The sequence below is a fragment of the Pristiophorus japonicus genome, chromosome 27 (genome assembly GCF_044704955.1).
Source record: "Pristiophorus japonicus isolate sPriJap1 chromosome 27, sPriJap1.hap1, whole genome shotgun sequence".
Lineage (NCBI taxonomy): Eukaryota > Metazoa > Chordata > Chondrichthyes > Pristiophoridae > Pristiophorus > Pristiophorus japonicus.
Genome location: NC_092003.1, coordinates 9524802 through 9543190, shown reverse-complemented (window position 1 = coordinate 9543190; position 18389 = coordinate 9524802). Strand labels below are relative to the sequence as shown.

Genomic DNA, 18389 nt, shown 5'->3' with positions numbered 1-18389 from the left:
ATAGAATGCGAATTGGACCGCCTGCTGAGGGAAGGCATCATCTCGCCAGTCTAATTCAGTGACTGGGCGAGCCCGATTGTGCCGGTGCTCAAGGCGGATGGGTCGGTCAGGATATGTGGCGATTACAAGGCCAGCATCAATCGGGTGTCACTCCAAGACCAGTACCCGCTACCGAGAGCGGAGGACCTCTGTGCGACGCTATCCAGTGGCAAACTTTTTTCAAAATTGGACCTGACCTCAGCTTACATGACTCAGGAGCTGGCGATTGAGTCGAAGAAGCTGACCACCATCATGACACACAAGGGGTTGTTTGAGTATAACAGATGTCCGTTCAGGATTCGTTCGGCCGTCGTGATCTTTCAGCAAAATATGGAAAGCCTCCTCAAGGACGGTGGTTTTTCAAGACGACATCTTCATCACGGGTCGCGATACTGAAGAACACCTCCACAACCTTGAGGAGGTGCTACGCAGACTGGACCGGGTAGGGCTGTGACTGAAAAAGGCGAAGTGCGTCTTCTTAGCTCCAGAGGTAGAATTCCTGGGGAGGAGGGTAGCAGCAGACGGGATCAGCCCTACTGCATCCAAAACGGAAGCAATCCAGAGAGCACCCAGACCCCGTAACACGACGGAGCTGCGTTCGTTACTGGGGCTCCTGAACTATTTTGGTAACTTTCTTCCCAAATTGAGCATGCTGTTAGAGCCGCTACACGTGCTCCTACGCAAAGGTCGCGATTGGGTCTGGGGGGACAGCCAGGAAAGGGCTTTTGATAGAGCATGCAATTTGTTATGCCCCAACAAACTTAATGTTATATGACCCGTGTAAGAAACTTGTTTTAACGTGCGATGCGTCGTCCTATGGGGTCGGGTGTGTGTTGCAGCATGTGAATGCCAATGGTCAGTTACAGCCGGTAGCTTATGCCTCCAGAAGTCTGTCCCAGGCAGAAAGGGGCTACGGGATGGTAGAAAAGGAAGCACTAGCATGTGTATATGCAGTAAAAAAAATGCACCAGTACCTGTTTGGCAGGAAATTTGAGCTGGAGACAGATCACAAATCCCTAACGTCCCTTTTGGCCGACAACAAGGCCATAAATGCGAATGCATTGGCCCACATACAGAGGTGAACACTCACGTTAGCCGCCTATGACTGCACAATTCGGCACAGACTGGGCACTGAAAACTGCGCCGATGCACTCGGCAGGCTCCCACTAGCCACCACTGAGGGGGGAATTGAGCATGATGCTGCGATGGTCATGGCTGTTGAAGCTTTCGAAAGCGAAGGCTCACCTGTGACAGCTGTCATATCAAAGTAGACACTGAGATTGATCTGAACCTTCCTCGACCCAAATGGGCCACCTATGGCGTCATAATTTCTATCCCTTTGGGACTTGGTCGGTTTGACTGGAGATGTTCTAGAATGAATATTATGAGTATTATGAAATTTGGGTCGAGGAAGGTTGAGACCAATCTCAGTGTCTACAGTTGGCCCTCCAAAGGGCATAGAGGTTGCTTCATACCGAAAATAAAAAGTAGGGCGGATCGATAAATCTTGAGACAATTAAGAACTGTGTGTAATTAAAGGGAACTAGGGTGGCATGCTTTCTGATGCGAATAGAACTATTAGTGCCTAAGCCAACCAAATGCCAGGTTTGATCAATAATAGGGGTTTTAGTCACGTTCCGTTCCACAAACCGTACACTATATGTAATTATATAGCGGGTTGTAAAGTTCTTACCAGCCCTAGTTAAACTTTATTGACATCAGTGTTATGAGGATTAAAAATATTATGATATGGAATAATTGATCTTAAAAAAATGGGGGGCTAATCATAATATGTTATGAAATAGCTGGCCTTAGAGAAATGTGGGTTAATCATAGTATGTTCTATATAGGGGAATATAGGTTAATGAGTATTAAGCATAGGATATGTAATGAAGATGGGGTAATTCTATTAATGGTGATTATACATAGGGGTAGTATGTGGTATATTAGGGTATGTGGGCTATATCACAGACAATCTAATGAAAAGGATGCTCAAAACCAGGTTATCCCTTATACACCCTACTATGAAAGAAATTGTTGCGAGCAGGCGTCAGTCACAATGTGACTACCATGACAGGAATGCGAGGGCTCAATGTATTGATGTCAATTACCCTGTTTTTCTCCTTAATTACGCTGCAGGGCCCAAATGGCTTGCAGGCACTGTGATTGCCAAAGAGGGGAATAGGGTTTTGGTAGTTAAACTTACCAATGGACAAATCTGCTGCAAACACGTGGATCAAATTAAAAGGAGGTTCAGCAACCCAAGAAGAAGCAGAGGAAGAACATGACATCGAGTTTACTCCATCACAGGTGACCGAACACCGGAACCAAGTGGAGGAGAGCCCGGTCACTGTGGGCAGTCCGGACAGGCCTGAGGCACCGCAAACAGCAGACACTCAGGCCAGCGCCCAACAACCGGAGCCCCAACTCAGGCGCTCTACAAGGGAGCGTAAACCACCAGAGAGACTTAACCTGTGATCCCAATAAGACTTTGGGGGGGGGGGGGGTGATGTCATGTATTCAACTATCATTGTAACCCAAGTATAAGCTGACCTAAGTTGTACATCTTGAGAACATTGACCACAAGGGGGTGAACTTGTGGGAGACACTCCTAACCTGGACTTTCAGGTATAAAAGGGGAAGCTCCACCCACCTTCATCACTTGAGGTCTTGGTAATAAAAGTAACTGGTCACAGAGTGACCTTCTCTCAAATATGGGCCTTGTGTGCATTTATACTATATTGTAAGGACATATCAATTCCTTTGCATTATTTTGCTGGAAAAGGCCATGGGAACAGCACTAAATCCCAGGCATATTTACAGTTGGCGATATAATGAATGGAGATGCAGAGACAACTCTGGAAAGAAAAGGTGGGCTGCAATGGCCTCTAGAGTGTGTTATGAGTATCAGTGCAATAGGCCCAGGCCTAAGAGTTCATTTCATGTAATAAAATGAGGTCCTTGCTGTCATTTTAAAGCACAGAAGGTTAAGAGGAGATTTGATAGAGATGTCTAGTGAGAAGGAGGAACTGAAGAATATCCTTATTAGGCGGGAAATTGATGGGATTGAAGGCCGATAAATCCCCAGGGCCTGATAGTCTGCATCCCAGAGTACTTAAGGAAGTTGCCCTAGAAATAGTGGATGCATTGGTGATCATTTTCCAACAGTCGATCGACTCTGGATCAGTTCCTATGGACTTGAGGGTAGCTAATGTAACACCACTTTTTAAAAAGGGAGGGAGAGAGAAAGCGGGTAATTATAGACTGGTTAGCCTGACATCAGTAGTGGGGAAAATGTTGGAATCAATTATTAAGGATGAAATAGCAGTGCATTTGGAAAGCAGTGACAAGATCGGTCCAAGTCAGCATGGATTTATGAAGGGGAAATCATGCTTGACAAATCTTCTGGAATTTTTTGAGGATGTAACTAGTAGAGTGGACAAGGGAGAACCAGTGGATGTGGTGTATTTGGACTTTCAAAATGCTTTTGACAAGGTCCCACACAAGAGATTGGTGTGCAAAATTAAAGCACATAGTATTGGGGGTAATAAACTGACGTGGATAGAGAACTGGTTGGCAGACAGGAAGCAGAGAGTCAGGATAAACGGGTCCTTTTCAGAATGGCAGGCAGTGACTAGTGGAGTGCCGCAGGGCTCAGTGCTGGGACCCCAGCTCTTTACAATATACATCAACGATTTTGATGAAGGAATTGAGTGTAATATCTCCAAGTTTGCAGATGACACTAAATTGGGTGGCGGTGTGAGCTGTGAGGGGGATGCTAGGAGGCTGCAGGGTGACTTGGACAGGTTAGGTGAGTGGGCAAATGCATGGCAGATGTAGTATAATGTGGATAAATGTGAGGTTATCCACTTTGGGGGCAAAAACGCGAAGACAGAATATTATCTGAATGGCGGCAGATTAGGAAAAGGGGAGGTGCAACGAGACCTGGGTGTCATGGTTCATCAGTCATTGAAAGTTGGCATGCAGGTACAGCAGGCGGTGAAGAAGGCAAGTGGTATGTTGGCCTTCATAGCGAGGGGATTTGAGTATAGGAGCAGGGAGGTTTTACTGCAGTTGTACAGGGCCTTGGTGAGGCCTCACCTGGAATATTGTGTTCAGTTTTGGTCTCCTAATCTGAGGAAGGACATTCTTGCTATTGAGGGAGTGCAGCGAAGGTTCACCAGACTGATTCCTGGGATGGCTGGACTGACATATGAGGAGAGACTGGATCAACTGGGCCTTTATACATTGAAGTTTAGAAGGATGAGAGGGGATCTCATAGAAACATATAAGATTCTGACGGGACGGGACAGGTTAGATGCGGGTAGAATGTTCCTGATGTTGGGGAAGTCCAGAACCAGGGGACACAGTCTTGGGTAGGCCATTTAGAACTGAGATGAGGAGAAACTTCTTCACTCACAGAGTTGTTAACCTTTGGAATTCCCTGCCGCAGAGTTGTTGTTGGTGCCAGTTCATTGGATATATTCAAGAGGGAGTTAGATATGGCCCTTGGGATCAAGCGGTATGGAGAGAAAGCAGGAAAGGGTACTGAGGGAATGATCAGCCATGACCTTATTGAATGGTGGTGCAGGCTCGAAGGGCCGAATGGCCTACTCCTGCACCTATTTTCTATGTTTCTATGTTTAAAATTATGAATGGTTTCGATAGAGTAAATAAAGAGAAACTGTTTCCAGTGGCAGAAGGGTCGGTAACTTGAGGACACAGTTAAGGTGATTGGCAAAATAACCAGAGGCGAGATGAGGAAACATTTTTTTACACAGCGAGTTGTTGTGATCTGGAATGCACTGGAGGAAGCAGATTCAATAGTAACATTCAAAAGAGAATTGGGTAAATACTTGAAAGGAAAAAAAATTACAGGGCTATGGGGAAAGAGCAGGGGAATGGGATTAATTGGATCACTCTACCATAGAGCAGGCACAGGCATGATGACCAAATGGCATCCGACTGTGCTGTCACATTCTATGATTTCATTCTATGATTTTTAATTTGTGCCCCGAATCAGTGTGAATTTTTGACATTACAAACCTGTTTTCTACTTCTTCAATGGTGTCTGGTAAAGGAACGTTCAATGTTTCTGGTAGGAAAAAGGCAACAACTCCAGATATTATTGCCGTTCCACCATATATAGACATCGGTAGAAATGGTATATAGTCCCCGGTCAGCCTTATAATAGGTGCTACCATGGCTCCCACCCGGGCCATTGTACTCACAAGTCCCATTCCCGTCTGCCTGTGTGGGATGCACAAAGATATAAAGAGAGAAGGAAGCTGATTATAAAACATTTCACCTTTTAACTTTTTTTCCCCCAACATCCTTCCCCTCCACCCTCATGAAGATGTTAACTCTTGCTGGGTATGGATCAACATCCTTCATTGTAGTGCCCTGACTGCCTTAAGTGGAGGAAGTGCATCCGGGAGGGCGCTGAGCACCTTGAGTCTCATTGCCGAGAGCGTGCAGAAACCAAGCGCAGGCAGCAGAAAGAGCGTGCGGCAAACCAGTCCCGCCCTTTCCCTCAACGACTATCTGTCCCACCTGTGACAGAGTCTGTGGCTCTCGTATTGGACTGTTCAGCCGCCAAAGAACTCACTTCAGGAGTGGAAGCAAGTCTTCCTCGATTTCGAGGGGCTGCCTATGATGATGATGATGATACAGCCTATGCCTCTGGCTGTAATTTCCTGGAACACCCACAGCATAATACCCTGACACATCTCACACTCCTCACTAATACAAATATACTCTACACCATTCGTTGCACTACCAACATAGCTCATAATCTTGATTATAACATTCTGATGTAGCCAATATCCTTCACTATAATGCTCTCTGCTATAAACCATGCTTGCCCTCTGTTACACGCTTGACATACCCCACATTATTACATTGCTGCCACTGTAATACTCTTTGTGGTTGTCAGCTTAGCTTGATTGGTTGCAGTCTTGTCTCCGAGTCAACTTCAACTCCAGGACTTGAGCACATAATCTGGAATGACACTTGAATACAGTATGAGGAAGTGCTGCCTCTATCATATGAGATGTTAAACCAAAGCCCTGTCTACCTGTTCAGGTGAATGTTAAAGATGCTCTGGCCCTATTTGAAGAAAAGCAGGGAGACCCCTGTGTCCGAGGCAAAATTCTCAACCAACACTACCAAAAACAGATTAACTGGCAATTCATCTTAAATACTGTTTATGGAACCTTGCTAAGTGCAACATGGCTGCCATGTTTGCCTGGATAACACCAGTGACTGTAATTCAAAGTAATCCATTATATATGAAGTGCTATAGATGTCCTGAGAGATGTGACAAGTTGCTACATAAATGTTCCCAATGTTGGGGAAGTCCAGAACCAGGGGACACAGTCTAAGGATAAGGGGTAAGCCATTTAGGACCGAGATGAGGAGGAATTTCTTCACCCAGAGAGTGGTGAACCTGTGGAATTCTCTACCACAGAAAGTTGTTGAGGCCAATTCACTAAATATATTCAAAAAGGAGTTAGATGTAGTCCTTACTACTAGGGGGATCAAGGGGTATGATGAGAAAGCAGGAATGGGGTACTGAAGTTGCATGTTCAGCCATGAACTCATTGAATGGCGGTGCAGGCTAGAAGGGCCGAATGGCCTACTCCTGCACCTATTGTCTATGTTTCTATGCAAGTTCTTTCTTTAATCTAGCCAATCTCTGTTATTAGGAATGTTGTTTCTGGCCCTCACTAACAGACTACCTTCTCAAACCCTGCACCAAGTTCATGGTCTACAGAGCAGTGGTGATAACCGGCCTCCTATATGGCTCAGCGACATGGACTATGTACAGCAGGCACCTCAAAGCACTGGAGAAGTACCACCAATGCTGCCTCCGCAAGATCCTGCAAATCCATTGGCGCACCAACGTCAGTGTCCTCGCTCAGGCCAATATCCCCAGCATCGAAGCACTGACCACACTCGATCAGCTCCGCTGGACGGGCCACATTGCCCGCATGCCTCCCAAAACAAGCGCTCTACCCGGAACTCCGACACGGCAAGCGAGCTCCACGTGGGCAGAGGAAACGCTTGAAGGACACCCTCAAAGCCTCCTTGAAAAAATGTAACATCCCCACCGACACCTGGGAATCCCTGGCCTAAAACCGCCCAAAGTGGAGGAAAAGCATCCAAGGAAGGCATTGAGCACCTTGAGTCTCTTCGCTGAGAGCAAGCTGAAGCCAAGCGTCGCCAGTGGAAGGAGCGTGCGGCAACCCAGGCCCCCCACCCACCGTCGCCCCACCTGTGACAGAGACTGTAGGTCCCTCATCGGACTCATCAGTTACCTGAGAACTCATTTCTAGTGTGGAAGCAAGTCATCCTTGACTCCGAGGACTGCCTATGATGATGATGACCTTCTTTATAATTTGGCCTCCCTGTAACAGAGCTTTATGTATCACTTGAAAATCTGCAATAGAGGATTAAGTGGTGTAGTATTCTTAATACTAGGCATGTTTACTGATGGTTATGTTCCTGATTAATTTTTCCTAAATTTCTACCCTGCTCTTGAAGGCACTAAGGCCGGAATTTTTATGGCGTCCGTGTGGGCACAGTTGGAGGCAGGTCCAGAGGGAAATTTGAGATCATTAAGAGGTATTTGTCAGACCCTTAAGTGTCTTTTTAACCCGACCGTTCAAATTTCCCTGGATGAGCACACGAATCACACAACTTGGGAACCACGCCTGTGAACCTGAGGCGGAAGTTGAGTGGCCATTGATCCACCTCAATAGTGCACAGCATGAAAAATACAATTAAAAACTCACACCTGACAGCGAGTCACTTTCCTAAGGCAGATGCTGTTGCTGAAAGTATTGTCAGCACAGATTAAACTTTCTAGGGGTTGCGAGTGTTTCCAGCAAAGTTGGGATCCACTGTCACTTCATTGGTAGAACCTATCACACCACTGACAGATTGCTTTTGTCATCTCGACTTGACCTGCTATCTATTACATCAACAGTGTCAGCTGTGGCTTAGTGGGTAGCACTCTCGTCTCTGAGTCAGAAGGTTGTGGGTTTAAGTCCCATGCCAGAGACTTGAGCACAAAAATCTAGGCTGACACTCCAGTGCAGTGCTGAGGGAGTGCTGCACTGTCGCAGGTGCCGTCTTTCGGATGGGACGTTAAACTGAGGCCCCGTCTGCTCTCTCAAGTCGACGTAAAAGATCCTATGGCACTATTTCAAAGAAGAGCAGGGGAGTTATCTCCGGTGTCCTGGCCAATATTTATTGATCAACATAACAAAAACAGATTATCTGGTCATTATCACATTGCTGCTTGTGGGTGCTTGCTGTGCGCAAATTGTCTGCCGCATTTCCTACATTACAACAGTGACTACATTCCAGAAGTACTTCATTGGCTTTGTAAAGTGCTTTGAGATGTCCGGTGGTCTTGAAAGGCGCTATATAAATGCAAGTCTTTCCTTCTTTATGGGTGCTGTTTATACTGTCTTACCTTGGTCCTCAGAATCAGACCACGATGAACCCCAGCACCAGGCACACCAGCACCACCAACTACACCACCGACCTTCTCCTCAACCACCTGATGCTGCTCAGGCAATATACCCAACACAGGGTATACAGGTAGAGGATGAGCTTCCTTAACATGACGGAGCAGCAGTGCCAAACGGGGCTCAGGCTATCGCGCCAGGTCGTCGCAGACATTTGCATATTGCTGGAACAGCCCAGAGGAGCAGGTGGGCATGCTTTACCAGTGGCTGTCAAATTCACCAGCGCCCTCAACTTCTTTGCCTCAGGCTCCTTCCAGAGATCTGCAGCAGACATTTGAGGTATCTCACAGTCAGCCGCCCACAGACACAGGTCATCGATGCCCTGTTTGGCAAGTCAGCTAATTCTATCACCTTTGCCACTCTGTCTGGCATCCCACAGGGTACAGAGCATCATCAACTGCGCAGCTGTAGCCATCAGGGCACCCATCATCACCCGGGAGTCTTTGTCAACCACAAGAGCTTCCATGCCCTCTATGTGCATCTTGTCTACAACCGTAGTAAGATCATGTGTGCGCCAAATTCCCTGGCAACTGCCATGACTCTTTGAACCTGCGCCAGTCTACCCTCCTTCAGCTCTTCGCTCCTCCAAACAGACTATCCGGCTGGCTGCTTGAAGACAAGGGCTATCCACTGAAGACATGGCTCATGACACTCCTGAGGAGGCCAACGAGAGATATAATGAAAGCTACATTTTCACCAGATGTGCCATACAGGAAACAATAGGCATGCTGAAAATGTGCTTCAGATGCCTTGACGGATTATGAGGAGCTCTTCAGTGTGCACCAACCAGGTGACAGCACTACTCTATCTCGCGTTGCACCCACCGAGGTGTGCGTATCTGCGCTGGTGCTGGATGCGCTTATGTCTGGTGACAGTGCATCCTCAGAGATTGGAGGCTCCTCTGAGCGCGTCGTCTTCCTCTTCCTCCTGGACAATGCGGTGGTGGGGGGGGGTGGCTCTTGATGAACCTGTGGGACAGTAAAGAGATATTAGATATGTTATATCAAGAATGGTTACAGATACCATTATGCTCATGATGAACATTCATTAACTGCTGACATCAGTCCCCATGAGTGTGCCGTATGCCGTGTGGCTGTATGAGATTAAATTCTGTCACCAGGTTGCTAAGATGTCCCCCTTTCTCCGCCTCGCACCTCCAGCTGCTCTGCGATTCCTGACACTTTCAAGTGTGCCTCCTCTTCTGCTGTTAAGGTGGCCAGTGATGGAGGGCCACTTCCGGTTCTCTCCTACCTCTTATTGTGGGCTTCCTTTTCCTGCAAGGAGGGGAAAAATAAAAAGTTGAATGAGAGTGATGGCATGAGTGTATGCAATGGATGGGTCACATCTTTAGAGGGTGACTATGATGGAGTGGGGTGGCAACGCCAAGTGGCCTCCTTGTGTGTTACTGTGATTGCATTAAGGTGAGTGTGAAGGCTGGCTAGGCAGATGGGGATGTGATAATGTAGATAGAGAGGGATGGGTGGATATTCAAGGTATGTTGGTGTAAGGATGTGCAGGAGTAAGGTTGGGAAGTCAGAGTGATGGGGATATGATGAGAGGCACAGCAGGATGAAGTTGAATGCAGCTTTGCACTCACCTTTCCTGATCTAATGAGATCATTGAAACATTTCTGGCACTGCAACCAGGTCCTCCTGGCAACATCCCTGCTGTTGACCTGCTATTTGGAGCTAGGCTTCTTTGATCTGCTGGGGAGGTGTCTTCCATCGGAAGGGAAGATGACTTCCTTGTGTGTTCTCTTTCCCTCCATAAGGATATGGAGAAAGTCATCTGAGAACCTGAGTGCAGTCCTCTATCCTAGATGAACCTTCAAATGCAATATGGCCATGGCTCCTTTAAATATCCCGGCTGACACGCGTCATTGATCCCGCACCATTTAATAGGGCCGGGTAACGCACAGGTCTGCCTTAACAGGCAATTAATGGAAAGTCGATTTCAGAAGTGGGATGGAATAAAGAACAGAGTCGCAACCCGCCACGGCGACCGCCCGCACCCCAGCCGTCCAGTTACAGAAAATTTTGGCCTACCTCTTCAGGGGTGAGATTCCATGGGCACTGGTACTTCACCCAATTGGCTGTTGTTTAGGTGTTAGCCTGGACCATGGAGGGCATGAGTTTGTGCAGTTTTTCTGGGCTTTTGGAGCTTTTGTTCCGGTGTTGCAGCGGATGAGCATGAGAAACGTCACAGAAAGTCACCCCATTATCGGGCATTGCAATTGAGCACAATTGTTACCTCAAAAATGCACTTTCCATCCGGAGTTATTGGATAGTGAGCAAGAGTGAACTGTCTGGAGATTTTGTCGTTTCCTTCTTAATCCAGGGAAGCTCAGATCAATCGAAGTGTTGGACTAACTGAGGTGAGTTAACTCAGCACAGATTGGGAATTAAACCTGGTCTATATGGCTCAGTTCATAGTGGAGCCTTTACTCACCACACTATCACCACACTAATAGTTGCGAGTTAGGACACGGGGCAGTGAGCACAGGAGGTGATGGGTGAGTGGGACTCAGTGCGAGTTAGGACACGGGGCAGTGAGCACAGGGGGTGATGGGTGAGCGGGACTTGGTGCAAGTTAGGACACGGGGCAGTGAGCACATGGGATGATGGGTGAGCGGGACTTGGTACGGTGAGGAGAATCACCCTGCGCTTGACCGCTGTCTCAGCCATGTCAAGCTCGTTGGCCACAAAGTACTGGTCGAGACGCTTAACGAAGGCTTCCTAATCATCACCCTCAACAAATCTCTCAAGAATACCAATGGCAGCCATTACCGCGTGAATGATCGTGATCTGTTACTCGTCGCCAATTATTACGTTTAGTATGACTCCACAAGACTGCACTGTTAGCTCAAACTGTTGTGACCTTGGTCTCTTCAATGTAACTCCAAAGTGAAGAAGCAACATGGTAGCTTGGATTTTATACCTGCTTGCCCAGGGTGTGCAGGTGACCCTTAGGTCTCCCACAGGTGTGCCCGCTGGTGGCAAGTCTTACACACTGGTGAGGTTTACATACATAACAGATACTATTCGCCTCAACCACTCCCTGTGGCAGCGAGTTCCACATTCTCACCCCTCTCTGGGTAAAGAATTTCTCCTGAATTCCCCATTGGATTTCTGGGTGACCATCTTATATTGATGGCCTCTAGTTATGCTGTTCCCCACAAGTGGGAACATTCTCTCTGTATCCACTCTATCAAAACCTTTCATCATTTTAAAGACCTCTATTAGGTCACCCCTCAGCCTTTTCATCTCAAGACAAAAGAGACCCAGCCTGTTCATCCTTTCCTGATAGATATACCCTAAGTGGAGGAAGTGCATCCGGGAGGGCGCTGAGCACCTCGAGTCTTGTCACCAAGAGCATGTAGAAACCAAGCGCAAGCAGCGGAAGGAGCATGCGGCAAACCTATTGTCGGAGCTCTATCTTGATGCTTGTAAATGCTGTTACTGACCTTGTTCAAATAAATCAGTTGTAGAATGCAACAGGAGTACTCACCTGACCACAGTTGGGTAGAGTTCACCTGCGTGGAGATAGCAACAGCTGAATGCAGCAGAAAGACATCCCTTCCCAACAGCAGCAAATGCAGTTCGTGTGGCCTGCAATTCTGTAAGCGAGGTGGAGCAACAGAAATTTCAATATTGTGAACAAATTGATTAATGGGTGACAAGTTCTGTTCGCTTTTGAACAGTCATTAACTGATTTAAAATAAAGAAATCTATTAAAGTAGCAAAACAGAAAGTTCACTTGAACTTCAATTGGTTAAAAATAGAGGGAATTCTGTCCCTAAATATCTGATGATAATCTTCAGGATTGGGGCAAGGGACATAAATACATGTGTTTTTTTATGCTCGAATGCTATAACATCGGTGTATTAGGTATAATAAATCCCACAGAGCTGGGACGCTGGGTATAATATAACCCAACAGGGCTGGGACGTTGGGTATAATATAACCCACAGGGCTGGGATGTTGGGTATAATATAACCCACAGGGCTGGGACGTTGGGTATAATAAATCCCACAGAGCTGGGACGCTGGGTATTATATAACCCACGGGGCTGGGATGTTGGGTATAATATAACCCACAATATGGGACACTGGGTATAATATAACCCACAGGGCTGGGATTTTGGGTATAATATAACCCACAATATGGGACACTGGGTATAATATAACCCATGGGGCTGGGACATTGGGTATAATATAACCCACAATATGATACACTGGGTATAATATAACCCAAGGGGCTGGGACGTTGGGTATAATATAACCCACGGGGCTGGGACGTTAGGTATAATATAACCCACAGGACTGGGACATTTGGTGTAATATAACCCACAATATGAGACACTGGGTATAATATAACCTACAATATAGGACACTGAGTATAATATACCCAACGGGGCTGGGAAGTTGGGTATAATATAACCTACAGGGCTGGGACGTTGGGTATAATATAACCCACAATATGGGACACTGGGTATAATATAACCCACGGGGCTGGGATGTTGGGTATAATATAACCCACAATGCTGCGACGTTGGGTATAATATAACCCACGGGGCTGGGACGATGGGTATAATATAACCCACAATATGGGACACTTGGTATAATATAACCCACTAGGCTAGGACGTTGGGTTTAATATAACCCACAATATGGGATGTTGGGTATAATATAACCCACAATATGGGATATTGGGTATAATATAACCCGCAGGGCTGGGACGTTGGGTATAATATAACCCACGGGGCTGGGACGTTGGGTATAATATAACCCCACGGGGCTGGGACATTGGGTATAATACAACCCACAGAGCTGGGCATTGGGTATAATATAACCCACGGGGCTGGGACGTTGGGTATAATATAACCCAGAGGGCTGGGACGTTGGGTATAATATAACCCACGTGGCTGGGACATTGGGTATAATATAACCCCACGGGGCTGGGACATTGGGTATAATATAATCCCACGGGGCTGGGGAATTGTGTATAATACAACCCATGGGGCTGGGCATTGGGTATAATATAACCCACATGGCTGGGACGTTGGGTATAATATAACCCACGGGGCTGGGACGTTGGGTATAATAAAACCCACGGGGCTAGGACATTGGGTATAATATAACCCCACGGGGCTGGGACATTGGGTATAATACAACCCATGGGGCTGTTCATTGGGTATAATATAACCCACAGGGCTGGGACATTGGGTATAATATAACCCACAGGGCTGGGACGTTGGGTATAATATAACCCACGGGGCTGGGACGTTGCGTATCATATAACCCACAGAGCTGGGACATTGGGTATAATATAACCCCACGGGGCTGGGACATTGGGTATAATACAACCTACAGAGCTGGGAGGTTGGGTATAATATAACCCACGGGGCTGGGACGTTGGGTATAATATAACCCAGAGGGCTGGGACGTTGGGTATAATATAACCCACAAGGCTGAGACGTTGGATATAATATAACCCACGGGGCTGGGACATTGGGTATAATATAACCCACAGGGCTGGAACGTTGGGTATAATATAACCCACAGGGCTGGGACGTTGGGTATAATATAACCCACGGGGCTGGGACATTGGGTATTATATAACCAACAGGGCTGGGACATTGGGTATAATATAACTCACAGGGCTGGAACGTTGGGTATAATATAACCCACAGGGCTGGGACATTTGGTATTATATTATCCATGGGGCTGAGATGTTGGATAATATATAACCCACTATATGGGACACTGGGTATAATATAACCCACGGGGCTGGAACGTTGGGTATAATATAACCCACAGTGCTGGGACATTTGGTATAATATAACCCATAGGGCTGGGACATTTGGTATAATATATCCCACGGGGCTGGGACATTTGGTATAATATAACCCATGGGGCTGGGACATTGGGTATAATATAACCCACAATATGGGATGTTGGGTATAATATAACCCACAATATGGGACACTGGGTATAATATAACCCATGGGGCTGGGACGTTGGGTATAATATAACCCACAATATGGGATGTTGGGTATAATATAACCCACAATATGGGATATTGGGTATAATATAATCCACAATATGGGACACTGGGTATAATATAACCCACAGGGCTGGGACATTGGGTATAATTTAATCCATGGGGCTGGGACGTTGGGTATAATAATAACCCACAATATGGAACGTTGGGTATAATATAACCCACAGGGCTGGGACGTTGGGTATAATATAACCTACAGGGCTGGGACATTGGGTATAATATAACCAACAGGGCTGGAACGTTGGGTATAATATAACCCACAGGGCTGGGACGTTGGGTATAATATAACCCACGGGGCTGGGACATTGGGTATTATATAACCAACAGGGCTGGGACGTTGGGTATAATATAATCCACGGGGCTGGGACATTTGGTATAATATTACCCATGGGGCTGGGACGGTGGGTATAATAATAACCCACAATATGGAATGTTGGGTATAATATAACCCACAGGGCTGGGACGTTGGGTATAATATAACCCACGGGGCTGGGACATTGGGTATTATATAACCAACAGGGCTGGGACGTTGGGTATAATATAACCCACGGGGCTGGGACATTTGGTATAATATTACCCATGGGGCTGGGATGTTGGGTATAATATAACCCACAATATGGGACACTGGGTATAATATAACCCACGGGGCTGGGACGTTGGGTATAATATAATCCACGGGGCTGGGATATTTGGTATAATATTACCCATGGGGCTGGGATGTTGGGTATAATATAACCCACAATATGGGACACTGGGTATAATATAACCCACGGGGCTGGGACGTTGGGTATAATATAACTCACAATATGGGACACTGGATATAATATAACCCACAATATGGGACACTGGGTATAATATAACCCACAGGGCTGGGACGTTGGGTATAATATAACCCACAATATGGGACACTGGGTATAATATAACCCACAATATGGGACACTGGGTATAATATAACCCACAGGGCTGGGTCGTTGGGTATAATATAACCCACAATATTGGACGTTGGGTATAATATAACCCACAGGGCTGGGACGTTGGGTATAATTTAACCCACGGGGCTGGGCCATTGGGTATAATAATAACCCACAATATGGGACACTGGGTATAATATAACCCACAATATGGGACACTGGGTATAATATAACCCACGGGGCTGGGATGTTGGGTATAATATAACCCATGGGGCTGGGACGTTGGGTATAATATAACCCACGGGGCTGGGATGTTGGGTATAATATAACCCATGGGGCTGGGACGTTGGGTATAATATAACCCACGGGGCTGGGACATTGGGTATAATATAACCCACAGGGCTGGGACACTGGGTATAATATAACCCACAGGCTGGGACGTTGGGTATAATATAACCCACGGGGCTGGGACATTGTGTATAATATAACTCATGGGGCTGGGACATTGGGTATAATATAACCCACAATATGGGACACTGGGTATAATATAACCCACAGGCTGGGACGTTGGGTATAATATAACCCACAGGAATGAGACGCTGGGTATAATATAATCCACAGATCTAGGACGTTCATACAGTATAAGCTGAGTCATTGGATAAAAACCATGCAATGACAGCATTAGATATAATATAACCTACAGGGCAAGGCTGTTGGGTCTAATAGAACAAACAGGGCTAAGACATTGAGTAAAGTACAATGCACAGTACTGGGACACTGCATATAAGACAATTTAAAGGTAGTGACATTGGGTATACCACAATGTACATTAATGAGACATTTCATCCAACACAACATATGGGTCTGGAATATTATAAAGCACAATACGCAAGGCTAGGACATTTGGTATAATACAATGTACAGGGCTTGGATATTAGATATATCACAATGGTAGCATAGTGGTTATTTTTCTGAACTAGTAACCAGAGGCCTTGACTAATGATCCAGAGACATGAGTTCAAATCCCACCACGGCAGCTGGGGAATTTAAATTCAGTTCATTAAATAAATCTGGAATAAGAAGCTTGATTCTGTAATGGTGCCCATGAATCTACCAGATTGTCATAAAATCCCATCTGGTTCACTGATGATCTTTAGGGAAGGAAATCTGCCAACCTTGCCTGGCCTATATGTGACTCCAGACCCACAGCAATGTGGTTGACACTTAACTGCCCTCTGAAATGGCCTCGAAAGCTATTCAGTTGTAACAAACCGCTACGAAAACCACTAAATAAGAATAAAACAGGACGGACCACCTGGCTTCGGACACGATAACAGTACACCCAGCCCAATCGACCCGGCAAAGTCCTCCTCCCTAATATCTGGGGTCTTGTGCCAAAATTGGGAGAACTGTCCCACAGACTAGTCAAGCAACAGCCTGACATAGTCATATTCACAGAATCATACCGTTCAGCTAATGTCCCAGACTCCTCCATCACCATTCCTGGGTATGTACTGTCATAGTGGTGGCACAGTGGTATACGGGAGGGAGGGAGTGGCCATGGGACTGGAAGTCGGCAACATTGACTCTAGACCCCAAGAAGTCTCATGGCTTTAGGTCAAGCATGGGCAAGGAGCCTTCTGCTGATTACCACCTACCGCCCCTCCCCCCTCAGCTGATGAATCAGTGCTCCCCTGTATTAAACACCACTTGGAAGAAGCACTGACGGGAGCAATGTACTCTGGGTGGGGACTTCAATGTCCATCACCAAGAGTGGCTCGGTAACACCACTACTGACCGAGCTGGCCGAGTTCTGAAGGACATAGCTCCTGTCAGGGCCTGCGGCAGGTAATGAGAGAACCAACACGAGGGAGAAACCTACTTGACCTCATTTCCACCAATTTACCTGTCGCAGGTGCATCTGTCCATGACAGCATTGATAGCAGTGACCACCACACAGTCCTTGTGGAGACAAAGTCCCGTCTTCACACTGAGGACACCCTCCATTGTGTTGTGTGGCACTACCATCGTGCTAAATGGGATAGTTTCAGAACAGATCTCGCAGCTCAAAACTGGGCATCCATGAGCAGCAGAATTGTATTCCACTACAATCTGTAACCTCATGGCCTGGCATATCCCTCACTCTCATTACTATCCAGTCAGAGGACCAACCCTGGTTCAATGAGGAGTGCAGAAGAGCATGCCAGGAGCAGCACCAGGTGTACCCAAGAATGAGGTGCCAACCTAGGGGTGCTACAACACAGGACTACATGCATGCTAAACAGTGGAAGCATCATGATATGGACAATGCTAAACAATTCCACAACGGATCAGATCAAAGCTCCACAGTCTTGCCACATCCAGTCATGAATGGTGGTGGACAATTAAACAACTAACAGGATGAGGCTCCATGAATAACCCCATCCTCAATGATGGTGGAGCCCAGCACGCGAGTGCAAAAGACAAGGCTGAAGCGTTTGCAACCATCTTCAGCCAGAAATGCTTAGTGGATGATCCATATCGGCCTCCAGGGGCTAATCAATTTAACCCCCTGCATATAACACATTGTACAGGGCTGGGTCATTAGCGATAACATAACCTAAAGCACTGGGACAGTGAGTACAACAATGCACAGTGCTGGGACATTGGTTATCAAACAACCTTATGGGGCTGTAATAACAATGTTCAGATCTGTGAATTTGGGTGCAACACATTGTATTATACTCAATGTCCGAGCCCTGTGCAATGAACTGGGCTGGGATGTTGGGTATAAGAAAATCTATAGGGTTGGCACATATGGTATAAAAGAGGCTTGAGGGCTAGCACATGGGTTGAACACA

General features: G+C 46.6%; 1 protein-coding gene across 1 annotated transcript in view; it reads right to left on the bottom strand.

Annotated features, from left to right (window-relative positions):
- Positions 1 to 5027: 5027 nt before the first annotated feature.
- Positions 5028 to 18389, bottom strand: part of LOC139239348 (solute carrier family 22 member 6-A-like) — a 49243-nt gene continuing 35881 nt past the window's right edge. Inside the window, exons 8-9 of the mRNA XM_070868026.1 lie at positions 12084 to 12192; positions 5028 to 5289 (exon numbers count right to left, since the gene is read on the bottom strand). Of these exons, the coding sequence (XP_070724127.1) occupies positions 5028 to 5289; positions 12084 to 12192 (371 nt within the window). The remainder of the gene's footprint in view (positions 5290 to 12083; positions 12193 to 18389) is intronic.